At 44.2% G+C, this 18096-nt stretch overlaps 1 protein-coding gene across 6 annotated transcripts in view; it reads left to right on the top strand.

The window, feature by feature from the left end:
- Positions 1 to 18096, top strand: part of CTDP1 (CTD phosphatase subunit 1) — a 129518-nt gene that overhangs the window by 11641 nt on the left and 99781 nt on the right. For all 6 annotated transcript variants that reach the window (XR_008306176.1, XM_053245849.1, XM_053245845.1 and 3 more), the window contains exons 3-5: positions 1319 to 1412; positions 3522 to 3650; positions 12143 to 12293. Coding sequence is in view for 5 of the 6 variants with exons in the window: in XM_053245849.1 (XP_053101824.1) it covers positions 1319 to 1412; positions 3522 to 3650; positions 12143 to 12293 (374 nt within the window). In the remaining variant the exon portion in view is untranslated. The remainder of the gene's footprint in view (positions 1 to 1318; positions 1413 to 3521; positions 3651 to 12142; positions 12294 to 18096) is intronic.

Below are 18096 nucleotides of genomic sequence, written 5' to 3'. Positions count from 1 at the left end.
AAAACATAAATTGCCACTTTGGATAACTTTCATTTTAAAATGTACTATATATTCATGCTATTTACCCTGCCATTCTTCCATCTTTGATACTGTATCTGTTCTCCAGTATTTAGCATATAAAATTCTTGCTATACACACACTGTATAAGAAATTGTTTCTCTTAGTGCTTATGTTCTATTTCATGCCCTCTGAGGGCAGACACAACTTGCTTTTGAACTTTCGTATATAGAAGCGGAACCTAAACCTAACCTGAATAATGGAATTAGGTTCTTGGGAGGCTTGCTTGCACTTTAACTTTTTTGTTTCTCTGCCTTCTCTGGTAGCAACCACACCAACCCCCCCGGGGGGGGGGGGGCAAGGCTTCAGTAAGGAGGAGGAGGCAGTTTACTTACCAGATTCCTCCTTTCCACCTGTGGGAATGTCATTGTTGAGCTTTCAGGTGTTTCCTTCAGACCTCAAGTTCCCAATTTCCTCCTCCTTCTTGGCTTCTCCCTTCTGTTGATTCCTTTTTCTCTGTTCATTTCTTTCTGTCCTTCCCTTAGTTCAGCCCTGCCTGCTCATGCTGTCCTTGGATGGTGCCCACCTGCATTGCAGCCTTTTGCCTGGCCACCAGCAATGTTCACAGTTCCTCTGAATGACTGTTGTCAGATCAAGCAGGGACAACTGCCATCATGCGCCGTCTCCACACAAACACACTCATCCAGGGAACCAACAGCCAGACAAAATACTGCTGCACAGGTGGGAACAATTTGAGGATGGTGTGAGCAGGCAGGGCTGGACCGAGGGAAGGGCAGAATGAATGAGAAGTGGCACAGGCAATTGCTTGCTACACACAAAGTTAGTTTTAGTGGGGGTAGCTGACCCTGTGATTGACCAAAACTCTCCCTGTGATAAGTAAATTTGGTATTGGAAAGTTGCCTGCAAAATGCGCAGTATCTGCAGGCCACCTGTAGTGTACATGTGTTTAAGTGGTTGAATTGTCCTACAGTACACATGGGAACTAAACCTTCTTGCTCTCCCTTCTGATTGTGGGTGGGGGGCGGAATCTTTCTACACAAATGCCAATATGCTATTCATAGCTGATGGTGTTGTGCATATATTTTTGCAGTTTAAACATAGGAGCTTTTAACCAAATCAAAAATAAGAGTGAATCAGCCCTCCATAACTAAAATGTGCAGTTTCAGTCTCAAATTATAGATATTTTTGACTCTGTGTAAGAACACGTGAATGTACCGTGTACTCCTCCCTGAGTCTGCTTTCAGCATGTAATACGTAAGATGGTTGCTTGTGAACATTCAAATTATTACTCCATTATTAGGTTACAAAGTAAGAATGGAAAACAGAACATGCCTGTATCCACAGCAACTGTATCAATGGTTCATAGTGTTCCAGAACTGATGGTTAGCTCTGAGGCAAGTATACTTTCACTCTTTCATCTTTGGTAGTGGTCCAAAGTTCAATAGATCTAATTAAAGGAATTCCATCATTATGTACTTAAGTAATGTAAAATATGTAGCTTAACTGTGAGAGTCCATTCTAAATGGATAAAATCCCAAATTGTGTATTGTTCTGATGAACACTAATCAAATTGCAGCTTTTGAAGTTAAAATTGCTGCTCCCCCCCCGCAATTGATGTCTGATAACATACAGAACTCTTTTTTTATCTGATATAAGTGGCTTCTGTTGTGTGCTAGCAATATTTTCTGTATTATATTGTTTATAGAAGGGCGCTAGATACATTCTTGAGTAGATAATTCTACACGTCAATTGAATATATTGCTTCAACTTCCTTCAGGAGGCAGGCTACAAATGTATTAAATAAAATACATGTTATATTATAACAAAGCATAAAGGAAAAGGAAAGGTTGTGCTGTCGAGTCGGTGTCGACTCCTGGTGACTACAGAGCCATGTGGTTTTCTTGGTAGAATACAGGAGGAGTTTACCATTGCCATCTCCTGTGCAGTATGAGATGATGCCTTTCAGCGCCTTCCTATACTGCTGCTGCCCAAAATAGGCATTTCCCATATTCTGGGAAACATGCCAGCGAGAATTGGAACCAACAGCCTCTTGCTCTCTAGGCAGGTTGCTTCCCACTGCACAAAGCATACTGTGTCTTAAACCACTTTATCAGACATGGCAGAAGAGAGGAATTTTAAAATAGATCATCCCTGTTTTTGTACTAAAAACAAGATTTAAAATTATAAAGTTAGTTCTCGCAAGTAAGTAAATGTATACCTAAGATGACCAGCCAGTTCTGTATGCTTAATTAAATCGAGAAGCAGGATCAGTGACCTAGAGTACTCTGTCCTACACCACCTTCTCTGGCTAATCAAAATGATGATGGATGAAGACATTGTATTCTCCTCTTGCATGTTGCATCTGTTCATCAGGAATACAAGTAAATTACCTGCTAGAAAATAAATTCAGTATGCTAATTTCAGGGGTCTACAGTTCTGCTCACCCTGGTGAATGTTGCACCTCCCTCTGCTGAGCATAATGAGCCTTGGAGCTGGAACTGGAGAGGGAGCAGGAGTAGTATTTGCAGTTGCACTGCTCTTTGTGGGTGCTTGGAGCATCTCGGCAGCCTAGCACAAATAAGGGGAAGTTCCCTACCCCTCGGCTCCAAGCTGAAGAAGAGGGCTGGGTCTTCAGGTCCTGGGCTGCTGAGCCATTCTTAGTGCTTTGGCAGCTCAGCACCAAAATATATCCTATCCCTTCTCTTCAGCTCTACTGTAGCTCCAACCTAGCTTTCCTCTCCATCTTTGAACTAGACAGAGTGGGACTGTCTTTGCAGTTGTGTTGGACTTCTAAGGCTCTCTGAACACTTCTCATGCCCAGTGGAACTGTAAGAATGGTTCCTATCTCTGGCCCCATGCTATGTGGACTCTTCACTAATGTAGTGAGTCTGATTTGCATAAATTGCTAGGGTTTGAGTGTCCTTGATTTGACAACCCTGAAATGTAGCTTTTCTTCTGTCTGTGTACTGAATTCAATATTTATTAGAAACATTTAATATACTGCCCACTCCGAAGGCAATATGGCTAGGTTGCTAGTTGGAATCCCCATTGGTATGTTTGCCAGACTATGAGAAACGCCTATATCTAAACTAACCTACCTCACAGTGTTGTTGTGAGGATAAACATATCCATGTACATATCCTCTCAGCTTCTTGGAGGAAGAGCGGGATATAAGTGTAAAAAATAAAATAAAATATATCGGGCAGCAGCAATATAGGAAGATTCTGAAAGGCATCTCATACTGCGTGGGAGGAGGCAATGGTAAACCCCTCCTGTATTCTGCCAAAAACTACAGGGCTCTGTGGTTGCCAGGAGTCGACACCGACTTGACAGCACACTTTACTTTAAAGAAGCAATTAGTTATGGTGCATTGGGAGGCAGTAATTAGACTTTCTCCACTGAAATAACTGTGAATAATTGTATTTCTTCTGAAATCTGTTCATTTGTCAAATTAAACTTCTGTTTGGGCTTTTTGTCCACATATGTTCATCTTTTTATTGTAGCAAGCTGAACAGTTAGGAAGAGAAGACCAGGAGAGGCTGCGCCGAAACAGAAAACTAGTGTTAATGGTTGATCTGGACCAGACATTAATTCATACCACAGAGCAGCACTGCCAACAGATGTCAAACAAAGTAAGGCAAAGTTATTGATTTGTTTTTAATTCCATTAGAACTGATCCAAGAGTACTGGCAATGTTTCAGAGATGGAAATGCTATACAAATAATACTTCTAAGTGAACAACCTGTTTTTCCCTGCTGGCTAGAATACTATGCTCTCAGCAAAACATATGTAATCTAATCTAAATGTGGGGATGGAAATACTCAGGATTCTTTTAAGGAGTTTGTAATGGTGTTGGACAAAACTTTAATGCTGCAATTTTAAAAAAATAACAGAATTAGTTATTTCAGCACTCTACACTTTTTTGACTTCCTAGTGGGTTTAGGAACATAGGAAGCTGCCATATACTGAGTCAGACCATTGGTTTATGTAGCTCAGTATTGTCATCAGACTGGCACCAGCTTCTCCAAGTCTGCAGGCAGGAACCACTCTCAGCCCTATCTTGAAGATGCCTAGGAGGGAACTTCCCAGAGCAGTGCCATCCCCAGAGGGGGATATCTTAAAGTGCTCGTACTTCTAGTCTCCCATGTATATGCATTCAGGGCGGACCCTGCTTAGTTAAGGGGACAAGATAGGCTTGCTACCACAAGACCAGCTCTCTACTCCACACTTTAGTTTGTAGGGCTTTATTTAATATTGATGCCCCACTCTTCCAACAAATAAAGACCAAGGTAACTTGCTAAAATCACAGTAAAACACACTAAAACAATAATAGTTAGCTTTAACTGTTAATGAATATGATGTTAAATCTGTATTGATGGCTTCTTGTCAGAAAAAGGACTGTGAATCCACAGTAAAACTACTTGCTGACACTAGAGGTGAACAGGGATCCAAAGAGCACACACAGTTTTCTGCCCAGGCATTGTAGCTTTTCATGGTGCTCTTTCTACTACGTGTGTGTGTGAGTGAAAAATCACTTGTGAATGTTAGGATGTCCTCCAGAGGCTCATTAGATTAGACAGGAAGGGCTGCAGCTAAAGAGGGCACTTGGCTGTCCCCATGCACATGGGCCTCTCTGGATTCCAGCCATGGTCCTTTTTGCTTTTTCTTTCATTTTAAATTCTGTACATGCAGGTCTTTCCTGTTACAGATATGCATACTAATTTGACAAATGAACAGAAACTTAAGTTACTTAAATATCTCCCCAGTATTTTTCACAAAATACCTAGCTGATGTTCAATGGCTGATACTAGCCACTTCTTGATGAAAAAAATTCTGATACTGTATTCATTGTCTTAAAATAAACATCAGGCTACTGGCCCCAAACTCCTTTTGTGAAATATATAGTGTTTATTTGTAAGTTTATATATGCAGACTGTTAAGAATTAGTAGATCTTTGAGGTGATCCATGTTCCTGCACAACATGGGTTCTGCGCCTGTGCAGTAGCTTGGGTGGAAGATTATCAAGCTCCTTGGAGGCACTCTTTGACTCTGCCAAAGTGCTCGTGGCACATCTGTTAATTTCGGTGGGATAGCGCCTCTCTCCTCGGTTTCTTCTTGACCGCAGTACTGCTCTGTTCAGAAGGCTTTTTCGATCTTTCTCCTCGTTGCTCACATTTTTTGACTTGTTTTTCAGCTTTGACTTGGACTGTTCAGCTACTCTCCGCCCCCCAACATTTTGGCTTTGTTTACCTCGTGGTTTTAGTTTGACTCGGACTGGTTTCCGGCTTACTCTTCGGCACACGTTTTGGACTTTTTGCTCTCCTATTCCTTGGCTTCAATCTAGTCTGTACTCGGTTTTTCTTTTTCTCTTTGCCCTGTCCACAATACCTATGGATGGTAAAAAGACTTAAACAGTTATCCACTTATGGTGTTATGCCTCCCTCTTCAGACAAGCATGATCAGTGCCTCAGAGTGGGACATAATATAGAGGCTTGAAAGATCTGTGTGAGCTTTTCCCACCAAATTAAAAAGTGCAGGGAACTCTACCTCAAAGCTGCCATATACAAGTTGGTCTCGACATCAAAACATCAGTCGGATTTGCCATCGATGTCGAAGCTGGATTGCTACTCGACCTTTTAGGTTTACAGGCCTCTCGAGCATCAAGAAGCTGATTTCTGATGCTGATGACAATCTGTGCAGGCACCACAAAAAGAAGATAATGTTCCTGTTCTCAGTCTTTGATCTCTAAGCGTCACTGCCCCACCTCAATGTTGAGCACACCTTTGACGCCGGGTGATCTGTGCAAGATAGCGCCAAAAAAAAGCCCACAACATCGTCGTGGGAAGATACCAACCTTTTCCCATCATCGGGAAAACACCAACCTCTCTTCTTGACCTCAGGTAATTCTATACAAGCTATTGGTTCAACGTCGACAGAAAAACAGACTCCCAAACCTCAAGCTTTGTTGTTGACCCTGCAAAAACAATCTGCAGCATTGACGCTGGGCGCATCTAAAATTTCTACCTTGATGTCGACCACATTGGACATGCCTAAACAACCTTTGATATTGATGGTTTCTCCACAGAAGCCTTCCCTGTCTGTGGCTCAGGCCACTTAACAGAAAGGAAGCGCTGTCCCTGTCCTCTAAAGTGGTGCCATTGATGTTGACACAACCATCTGCTCAGACAACGTGCATTAGCTCGGCATTTCTTCTACCGAGCTATGATCCTACTGAGCCACCTAGGTCATCATATGTAGTTAAGACTATTCATTGACTGCCACAACCACTACATTGCTGATGTGTCTACCTAGCAAACTGGCATCGAAGCCACCGTCACCACTGCAGGTTGCTTTTTCTCCTGCCCATATCATATATATCAGTTTGGGATATGCACGAGCCGGCAGACCGGGGGGTGGGGTAGTACCTTTAAGCAGAAGGGAGGGTGCTCTTACCCCTCCCTAGCCATGTTTCCCCTGCCGGCGTTGTGCTGAAAATTGCTGCTGCCCCACACCAATAATTTTCGGCACAGTCTGGTGGGGTAAATGTTGGGAGGAGGGTTGTAAGAGCACCCTTTCTCCTGCTTAAAGGTAAACCCCCTCGACCACCGAACTGGCCGGACCACCAAACCTGTTCAGAGGTCCGGAAAAGGGCTTCTGAGCCAGATCATGCACATCCCTAACCCCAGTGGCTCCTGTCAAGCCTACTCATCCTCTGCCGGCTGAACCACTATCCACTCCTGCTGGTTCTAGAGATCCACCAGCTCCTTGTTTCCTCACCTGTGGGAGAACTGGTGCCTTCGGAACCTGATTCCGCATCCTGCTCTGATACAATGATGACACCATGGTTATGGAGAACCCATCTGATCCATCCCCAGATAGCACTGTTCTGAATAATTCCTCTGGCTCACCAACTGAAGCGGTTCAGTCCTACGGGACCAATCAAGCTGCCTTTGGCCTTGAATTAAAAACAGATGGAGATAGAGGACACTGTTCACAATTTTATGGCAAGTTCTTCCAGTGTGCCACCCGCAGTCCTCCCACTGCTTCCTGTCTTTGCAAACTCAGCAAAGTTATGTTGGGATACCCCTTTGCATCCTCTATAATATCTAAGAGGTTTGAAAATCTGTATAGTATACAGAAGGACTTGTGTCCCTTTCTATTCAAACACCCTCCTCCAAACTTTGTAGTGAACTGTGCAGCCAGCACTAAGTCTAATAAAATTCATTATAACCCCATAGAGGGCCAAAAATTGGACAGTATAGGGCATCAATTTTACTCCACTGCATGCCTTTAGCTGAAAATCTAGAATTACATGGCGTGTATGTCTGTATCACTTTTCCATCTGGGACTCACTGAAGGACAACTTGAAAGATTTACCAACAGCCTTTCACGAAAAATTTAATTCCACTCTTCAGAAGTCAGCTGATATTACCAGGCAATCACTGAGTAGCACAAAGCACTTAGTGGAAATGGAGTCCCGCTCCCTGGCAGGCCCCATCGCTCTTAGACGCCATGCCTGACTTTCTTCTACTCTGCTCCAGAGTGACCTGAAGGAGAAGATTGAGACTCTTCCGTTCGGGGAATGGCTCTTTAATGCCTATACCGATGAAATGGTGGAGAAGCTGAAAAAGTCTAAATATATAGCCAAGACTTGTGAAACTACATCACAACAGTCCTCTTACCAACACAAATTCAAGTCCTTCGGTTAACAAAAATATTAGTATAAGCAGTCAAAGGAGTTCAGGCGCTCATCTAAATTTACGTCAAAGCACTAATATTTTCAGAAGCAACTCACTCAAGACCTGACAGCAAGACTCTTCTAAGCAGTCTGTTTGACAACTCTGGCTTGGAAGTATCTCATCCCCACAATTCTCCCTCTCTGATCCGGCTAGCTTCCTATTCTGGCGAATGGCATCAGATGCTTGGGTGCTATCCATCAGCAGCAGCAACTATGCCATCAAATTCTTAAGCCGGCCTGTCTGCACGGGAATCAAATACACCCACTCAATTCCAGTACTTGCAGAAGTACTTGCCCTTCTGCAGAAAGGGGCTCTAGAACCAGTCTCTCTGGCAGATTGGAGCAAGGGGTTTTTCCTTGAGATACTTCCAGGTGCCCAAACACAATGAGGGCATTCACCCCATCCTCAACCTACATCACTTAAACAAATTTATAAAGACAAAGAAGTTCCGCATGATCTTGCAGACCATTCTTCCCTTGCTGACCAAGGAGGAATGGTTTGTGATGTTCAATCTAAAGGACTTGTATTTCCTCATAGGAATTCGCCCACAGCACCGAACATTTCTGTGTTTTACAGTGGGTCAGGGCTGCTACCAATAGACCTTGCTGCCCTTTGGCCTCTCCAGTGCCCCCTGCATCTTCACAAAGTGTTTTGGTGCCATCATAGCACACCTGAGGATGTAGGGCATCACCATTTTATTTAATTATTATTTATTTAACAAATTTCTGTACTGCCCAAAAGTTGCATCTCTGGGTGGTTTACAATAAGAATACCATAAAAACAATCTAAAATTTAAAACATGTTAAAAGTGTTAACTATTAAAATTGTAAATAATGAAAAGCCTGGGTGAACAAATGTGTCTTGACTAACCTTTTAAAAGTTGTTAGATGGGGAGGCTGTTATTTCAACAGGCAGAGCATTCCAAAGCCTCGGGGACAGCAATGGAGAAGGCCAGTTTCTGAGTAGCCACAAGATGGGCTGGTGGCAACTATAGATGAACCTCTCTATAGGATTGTAATGGGCGGTGGGGATCATGGCGAAGAAGGTATTCTCTTAAATACTCTGGACCTAGGCCATTTAGGGCTTTATAGGTTATAACCAGCACCTTGTATTTTGCCCTGAAACTTATCAACAGCCAGTGTAGTACAGGAGTAATGTGGTCTCTCCAAGATGACCAGAACACCGACCTGGCTGCCACATTCTGTACCAACTGGAGTTTCCAGATTATGTACAAAGGCAGCCCCACATAGTGTGTTGCAGTAGTCTCGAGGTTACCAACATACGTACCACAGTTCTGAGGTCAAGAACAGATCTGTATCTCAAGAAACAGACACAGCTGGCATATCAGCTGAAGCTGATAAAAAGCACCTCTGGCCACCGCCTCAACTTGGGACACCAGAGAGAGGTTTGGATTCAGAAGCATCTCCAGACTGCACACCTGTTCCTTCTGGGGAAGTGTGACCCCATCCAGAACAGTCAGATCAACATCGTCTCCTCTTTATCCGGATCTGGACAACTGGCTCCTAATTTCCAATTGCAAACAGACTCTTCTATCCAATGTAGACTACAGATTGGATCTTCTGTCTCAACTGTGGGTTACCATAAACCAGAAGAAATCTGTATTCAACCCCAAACTAAGATTCAATTTATCGGTGTCCTCTTGGACTCTCATTCAAAAAGGGTCTATGCAACAGGGAAAAAATAGATACCATAATTGCTCTGATAAATGCCTTCCTCCACAACCTGAACTAACGTGCTCTGTCAGTTCAGAGGCTTCTGGGCCTCATGCACTGCCACAGTTCCTTTCATGTTCTTTTGAATGAGGAAACTGCAACTGTGGTTTCTATCGGAGTTCAGCCTTCAACAATCAAAACAAATGGCTGTCCTTACCACCTGCCGTCCTGAGGTCACTCTGTTACTGGATCAGTCTGTCCTTCCTGGAGCAAGGCATGCCCTTTCTCCGACCAGTTCCCTTCATCACTCTGACAACAGATGCCTTCCTGGAAGGCTGGGGTGGCCATTGCAAGAGACTACATGTTCAAGACACTTGGACAGCTCAGCAAAAGCTTTTCCATATAAACTATCTCGAACTTCTGGCTGTCCTTCACGCTCTGCGCTTGTTCCTACCTGTCTTGAAACTCCACACAGTTCAGGTCCTACTGGACAGCATCACAGCAATAGCATACCTGAATTGTCAGAGCAGTTCAGTATCCTGTTAATGAAACTGCTTTGGAGTGTGGCTAAGCACCTCTGATTAACTTTTGGGCTTGTGTGAGGAATTGGCAAAACTAGAGGCAGCAGTTCATTAGTGTTAAATTGGTGCAAAGCTTTGGTCTGGAAATCAATGACAGAGATTGGAATACAATGCAGTCCTATTTATTAAGGGTATAAGAGTACAGAAATGCAGAGAGATTAATCAATATAAGTAATATACTATTAAGATTAATTTAAACATGAAAAGGCGTTTAGCTTGAATTCCAAATTAAAATCAGCTCCAGGTTGAGCAGAGAAGGAGTCTTGGAAAGTAGCTTTAGGCTTTGAAGAGGGCAAGGGTTAGTATACCTGAATCCTTCTGGTGGGATGTCTGCCACCCTTGATATTCAGTGGGTCTGAAGGTCCACTTCCAAAAGACCAGGCAGGGACTTGGGATGCAGAGGCAAGTGTGCCACTCATGAGCCAGGAAGCCATAAAAAGTCTAAAGGTGGTCTTATCTCAAAAGACCAGCTCCCTGATGCAACCAAGCATGGTGCACAGGTTGGATCTGGGTACAGGTTCAACTGGAGGCTGGAAACTGAATGGGCACAAGGGCCAAATGCACAGGCAGATGGAATAGCCAATGCCAAGACCCAAGTATACGTCAGTGGTGGTTCTAGGAGAAACGCACATGATTTGATGGTTCACCTATTACGCTGCTTCTAAGGGCTCTGACCCCTTCTCAGCCATGCTCCATCAGATTCTTCTGTATCTAACTGGCCTGAAGTAGTATGGCCACACTAAAGGTCCATCTGCCTGCTCTTACCTGCCAGTTGCCAGGGTGGGATGGGTGTACTGTCTTCTCCCACCTGAACTCTAAATGCTCTCTAAAAGGCATAAATAATCAATTTCCACCAGTTCATGAACATATATAGCCATGGAGTCTCTCTGCTTCTGTCCTCACTCCCCAAGGCTCCCTTCGAACCACTACTCACCTGTTCCTTGAAACATCTGTTATTGAAAGTGGCCTTCTTGGTAGCCATAACCTCTGCCTGGAGAGTTGGTGAGTTGACAGCGCTCCGAGCTGACTTGCTATACACAAAATTTTACCACACAAAGGTGGTGCTGCAGACTGACCCTTCCTTCACCCCCAAAGTGGTGTCAGACTTCCATTTGAACCAAGATATCGTTCTGCCAACCTTCCCCCCCGCCCCCACGCCCGGATCCATTGGTGCCACTGGAAAAGGCAATGCACTCTCTTGGTGTAAGAAGGTTCCTGCTGTATTACATGGAAAGAACAAAAACTTCTAGGAAATCCAGTTACTTGTTTCCTACAGGGAACCTAATGTCTAGGCTTCCTATATCCAGGCAAATGCTCTTACACTGGCTTGTCAAGCTAATTTATATATGTTATAAAAAGCAGGAAGTTAAGCCTCCATCTAGAGTAAGAACTCATTCTACTAGAGCCATTTCAGCATTTCTGCCCATATATCAGGCATAAGCATGAAGGACATTTATAAGGTGGCCACCTGGTGGACTGACTTACCAGCACTACACAGTGGAGTTAAGATCTGCAGTGGAGGCCAATTTTGGTCAGGCGGTTCTTAAAAAAACATAAAAAGCACTAACACTGCATTCTAGTACCCACCTCCGTCTGTGAGCACTCGCTAGTAACCCACATTGTGAGGAACATGGGTCACGTCAAAGAGAAACAGGTTGTTTACCAGTAACAGATAATCTTTCTGGTGATCCATGTTCATTCACATTTGCTTGGCTATCCCCGTTGCTATTGTCTTACTATCATATGGACTTACCTTACTCAGTCTCAACTTCAGCCTTAACCTCACTGCGGCCGAACAGGAACTGAGTAGAAAGGTGCTTTCCTGCCGAAATTAATAGATATGCCATGTGTGCTATTTGGTGGAGCCAAACAGTGCCTCCTAGGACCTGGATAATCTTTTGCCAGGGCTACTGTGCAAATGTAGAACCCACGTGAGTGAACATGGTTCACCAAAAAGATCGCCTTTTACAGGTCAGCAACCTATTTTTACTTGCTTAGTATTCTAATGCTTGTCAGTACATGGTTGAAATCTAAAATTTGTCATGCTGGAATTTATTTCTTAGCTTTAGTAGGAACATACAAATGGAGCATAATTTCAGCAAGTCTTATCAGTGTTCTTCTTTTCTTTTAGGGAATATTTCATTTTCAGTTAGGACGAGGGGAACCTATGCTCCATACTCGGTTGCGTCCTCATTGCAAGGAGTTTCTAGAAAAGATTGCCAAGCTGTACGAACTACATGTTTTCACTTTTGGTAGCAGACTTTATGCACATACTATTGCAGGTGGGTAGCACACTATAAAATGTGAAATATTAGGCAGCTGCAGAGTTGTTCCCAAATTATAATAGGATCAATGGCCAAAATCATGACTATGCAGGCATGGAAGTATTTGTAACAGGTAAGGTTTCTAAAAACCCTTGACATTTCATTATAAAGCTTTATAAAATCAAGCCGGTTTGTCCTGCCTATAGAATATTTGGTACGGAGAATCTAACTTGTGAGAATTAAAATCTGACCAAATGTTAAAAAAAATTCTAATGGCTGAGTTACAGCAGTTTTAAATGTTTGTTTTGAACCAGAAACATTATGCAGTCTACAATGTTTTTGCCCACCCATCTCCAAACCATATTTTATTTTTCTTTTGACGGTTTAGATTATCAAAAATTCAAGGATTTTTCAAGGGTGTGCCTTTTGCTAATTTGAAGAGAATCTGTTATGTATTCCTAAAGCTATAAGGTTTCCCATTTTAAACCATTTAACTAAGGGTAAAACTTGGCACTTGTGTCTGTTTAGTGAATCAAAGCTGACCTGGTGGATCCTGCTTCCCAAAACAGAAATTGCTGTCAGTGGAGTTAGCAAGCTGCAGCTCTTTGTATTTGTAGATTGGGAAGCAGAGCTGCTGCATCTCTGTACATGTATGATGTGCTACATTCTATTTACCTGAATCCAACACTAGGTTTTCTCCAAGTTTTTAAATAATAGATATCAGGAGGGCATCTTAAACTTGGAGTTCTGTTCCTTTTGAGTAAATACAGGTATAACCTGTATTTAACCTTTGCTTTTTTAGGGAGTCATCTTAAACTGAGAGTCATCTTTGATTTGGGTAAACATGTGGTACATGTGGTCTGCTGCACTGTTCAAGATATTGCTCATATATATGAGTATTATGCATTATGTGTATTTGAAGTACATTATAATGATGTCTGTATGTAATGTGTCTTACATGTTGCACATTTGTGTGCTGCTGTGTGCCGCGGCTCATGTTCGCCTGTGAAGCTCTATGACTCATGGTATGCGATTGAATGTGACTCATGTGTTGATGTCATAAGGGTAGTTGTAAGCCAGTTTGTCAGCTTGCCTCCCCTTCCAGCCCCAATCTAAACAGGAATGGACTACACTGTATGACTAGTCCAGTTTTGAATTACTGAATAAGCTATAATAAAATATGATGGGAATAATATGGGAATAATAAATACTGCCTATATCAGTGCAAAGATTACTGAGATAAATGTGGGAAATGCTTTCATTAACTCAAAGCTCAGGTGCTAAGTATTATGGAGCCACAATTGATTTAAATCCCATTCAGCCCCAGGTGAATCAGTGTGCAGAAACTGTGTATCCTAGTATAGTCAGAGTTGAGCTGAACCAATGCAGAAGTTGGCAGGCAAAGCAGTGGTGATGGTAGTGGGGCAGTCAATTGGGGAGACTGGAGTATTTACAGAGAGTGTGTAATAGTGAGTATGTGCTCATGTGGATTACAGTTGAGCTAGTGTGCAAAACTACTGAAATCCCCTGGCAGGATCAGAGTTGAAACGCTGAACTTGCATTGATGCTGGTAACACATTGTGGTGGAGCAGGCACAGGCAGCCAGATAGCGAGTATGAGCTTGGATGCAGGCAGTGTTGGGAGCATCTGCACTGAGGCAAATAATAGTTGAGCCGGTGTGTCGAAACAGCTAAGTCTCCTGGCAGGATCAGAGTTGAAAGGCTTAGCTGCGCTAATGTGGAAACTGGTATGCAAGGTAGTGGAGTAGGCGGACAGGTAGAGTATGGACAACAGAGTATTTTTTTTTTACTTAACATATTTTTATACCACCCAAAACATAAGTGTCTGGGCAGTTTACAATAAAATAAAATAAATAACAGAAAAAGTTAAAACATTACAACAATTTAAAATTTTAAAACAATGCTAAAACTATTAAAACAGTATTTAATTAAAAGCCTGGGTGAACAGGTGCATCTTTAAAGACTTTTTAAAAAGTTGTCAGATGGGGAGGCTGTTATTTCAGCAAGGAGCGCATTCCAAAGCTTCAGGGCAGCAGCCTAGAAGACCCGTCCCTGAGTAGCCACCAGACAAGCTGGTGGCAACTGCAGACAGACCTCTCCTGATTACCTCAATGGGCAGCAGGGTTCATGACGAAAACGTTCTCTTAAGCACCCAGGGCCCAAGGCATTTAGGGCTGTATAGGTTATAACCAGCACCTTGTATTTTGCCCAGAAATTACCAGCAGCCAGTGTAGTTTCCTTCAACTTAGGAGTAATATGGTCTCTCCAAGATGACTTAGAAACCAACCTGGCTGCTGCATTCTGGACCAACTGTAATTTCTGGACTACATACAAAGACAGCCCCACATAGAGCGCATTGCAGTAATCCAGTCTGGAGGTTACCAGCATATGTACCACTGTTCTGAGGACATTTATCTCAAGAAACGGACGCAGCTGGCATATCAGCTGAAGCTGATAAAGACACTTCTGGGCACCGCCTCAGCCTGAAACACCAGGGAGATGCTCAGATCCAGAAGCACATCCAGACTGCATACCTGTTCCTTCTGGGGAAGTATGACCCCATCCAGAACGGGCAGATCAAACTCATCACCTGAGTTCATACGCCACACAATGAGTACCTTCATCTTATCTGGATTAAGTCTCAGCTTGTTATCCTTCATCCAGCCCGTCACTGCCTCCGGGCAGGTATTTAGGGAGGTTATCCCTTCTCCTGATGTTGACATGGAGAAATAGATTTGGGTGTTATCAGCATGATAGCACCCTGCACCAAATCTGATGATCAGTCCCAGCGGTTTCATGTAGATGTTAAACAGCATTGGAGACAATTTGGAACCCTAAGAGACACCATACAAAAGTTCAGATTTTGAAGAACAGTCTCCAAGTGACACCATCTGGAACCTGCCTAAAAGGTAGGAGCGGAACCACTGCAAAGCAGTGCCTCCACTCCCAACCTCCTCAGATGCTCTAGAGGGATACTGTGGTTGATAGTATCGAAAGGCGCCAAGAGGTCCAAAAGGACCAACTGAGTCACACTTCCTCTGTCAGTTCCCAATTGGAGATCATCCATCAGGATGACAAAGGCAATCTTCACTCCATAGCCTACCTGAAAGCCAGTCTGAAATGGATCTAGATAATCTGTTTCATCCAAGACTGCCTGGAATTGGGAGGCTACCATGCTCTCAATTACAGGCCTGTAGTTGCTCAGCTCTGAGGGATCCAACACAGGTTTCTTCAGAAGTGGTCTAATAATTGCCTTCTTAAGACAGGAGGCATCCTGCCCTCTCTTGGATAAGTATTTATAATCTCTACCAGGCCTTCTACAACAACCCCCCTGCCAGATAGTATAAGCCATGGTCAAGAGAACAGTTGGTAGGCCACACTGTTCCAAGCAGCTCATCCACATCTTCAGGAGTCACAAACAAACTGATCCAACCTAACCACACAAGAAGAGTCACTGGACATCTCCGCATCAGACACTGCAATAATTGTGGAGACTGAGTCTAGCTTGGCCCGAATACAAGCGATTACCCCACAAAGAATTCATTAAACACATCACAACAGATGGTTCCAGATACTGATTCAAGGGAGGAGGGGCACATACTAGCCCTCACACAACCTGAACAACTCCTTCAGATGTGAACTTGCGGATGCAATACGGGCAGAAAAGAACTGCTTCTTTGCCACACATATTGCCTGAGCATAGAATGAATCTTCAAATGCACTCCATGTTGCAGTGTTCCAGATTTGAGCCAAGTCTTTCTCCACTTGTGCACTAGTCATCTACCTTGATGCTTCAACCCCCGTAGTTCTTCCATATACCATGGGGCCAGTCTTGAAGCAGGTCGGAGAGGACACTTAGGAGCGATCATGTCTACTGCCCTGGTGAGTTGGTGGTTCCAATTCTCCACCAGGGCATCAACAGGATCACTTGCAGAGCCAACTCTAAATCCCTCTAAGGCTTCTTAGACTCCTATTAGATCCAATAACCTTCTAGGGCGTAGCATCCTAATAGGCCCTCACCCCTGCAAAGGTGGGAAGTGGTTGTGAGTCTAGCCTTAACCAGATGGTGGTCTGGATCACAGCCACTCCACCTCCCTACCCACGGTCCTTCACCCGCTCCTCAACATAGTAGTCTGGAGGGAGAAGCTGAGACCAGACTGGGCCACCAGCCTCCCCAACCAGATCTCTGTAATCATATTAGGTCAGCTCTTTGATCTAGAATCAAATCATGGATGGTTTCTGATTTGTTCTGGACTGACCTGGCATTACTAAGGAGCAAGGTGAGGTTCCATGGGTGGTTGACACTGCTCCCCAAGGTCAAAGAGCTGGCAGGACATCTGGAAGGGGAAACAGCTATTAGACTTCTGATTTCCCTTCCCCTGAAATTATTATGGCCCACTAACCTGCCAACATTACTTCTTCTCTTCCCTGCCACCACTGGAATTGATGCACCATAATTAGTGGATACACCCTTTGTTTCCGCATCTCCATGCAACCCTTGACACATTAAACGTGTCTCACCCAAGGGATACTTAAAACAGAAGCCAAAGTCTTATATACTCACCCACCACTATCACGCACAAGGTCCCTGGGCCAGGAGGCCTGGCCCTTGTCCTCATTAACCCCCAGAGTGGTGAGTCTGCCGCCACAAGCAGCTTCCCTTTATAGGCCCAGAGATGGCCACTCTGGGCAGATGGTGTGTAGGGACTGCTGGGTCACTCCTGGCCCCAATTCTGTGCAGACTTCCCACAGAGCAGCCACAGTCCCACAGGTCAAGCAGGGGCTAGAAGTTGGCCTTTCCCTCTCCCATAGGCAGGCACTCAGAAGCAGCAACTGACAGCCAATGCCAGTTTCTCATCCTGGGGGTTGTCTGGGAAGCAGGTGGTCTCTCTCTCTCTCTGCTGCAGGGCTTCATCATATTAACATCAGATGCATCTGAGCAATAAGTCCATGATTTGGAACATGCATGGTGTCCAGTCACCAACCCCAGCTAGACTGTCCTGGAATGGCTGGAGGCAGACGGATGGCTGGCAATTAGAGAAGTGTGAGCTGAGGCACAAGACAGTGCACAGAATCGGCCAAGTCCCTCTCAGAACTGGAAGACCAAAGTGAACTAACACAGATGGAAACTTAAGGAAGAGCTGTTTGGGTGCAGCAGCCATAGCAGGTGGTGTGAGGGAGGCCTTCATCTGTCTGGTATGCAGCGTTGAGGGTGTCCCAGCAGTTAAGGGTTTACGTTTAGGAACATCATCAGCTGCTCCACCAACTCAGGTTCCAAGCAGCCTGTCATGAAAAAAAACACCCTCTCACTTGGCTAGATGGTGGATAAAACAGATGTTCCCAGGCAGCTGTGGCCAGATCCTGCCACATCAGGCTGCCCAGTAAACCAAAGGGTCATTATAATGCTCCTCCACTGATTCTGCTAGATAGTGCACCACTGCAGTCTTTGTACTGTCTGACCACCCCTTTGATTGTATGCATTGTGGTAGACCATGTTCCACATGCATACTGCTGCTAAATGGCACTTCTGGGGATCTGCTACTGATGGATGTGTTGGTGGGTGCGCTGCTGGGGCAGCATAGCATAACCCCCTTCCTTCTCCTGCCTTTGCCTCTGCCTCTTTTCCTTGGACTTCTCACTTTTCCAGCCAGCATCTCTGCCCACTTGAGTGTGTTGCTGCAAATGCTCCCCTTGATATGTGGGTTGCATAGGCATGCCAGTATGAACAGTCTCTGAGTACCGTGACTCCAGCCCTGCTACTGTCTCCTCCCTCAGGCACTTGACCAGTTGTCTGACCTCTG

Source organism: Hemicordylus capensis, chromosome 4 (genome assembly GCF_027244095.1).
Source record: "Hemicordylus capensis ecotype Gifberg chromosome 4, rHemCap1.1.pri, whole genome shotgun sequence".
Lineage (NCBI taxonomy): Eukaryota > Metazoa > Chordata > Lepidosauria > Squamata > Cordylidae > Hemicordylus > Hemicordylus capensis.
This window is presented reverse-complemented; position numbering and strand designations above follow the sequence as displayed.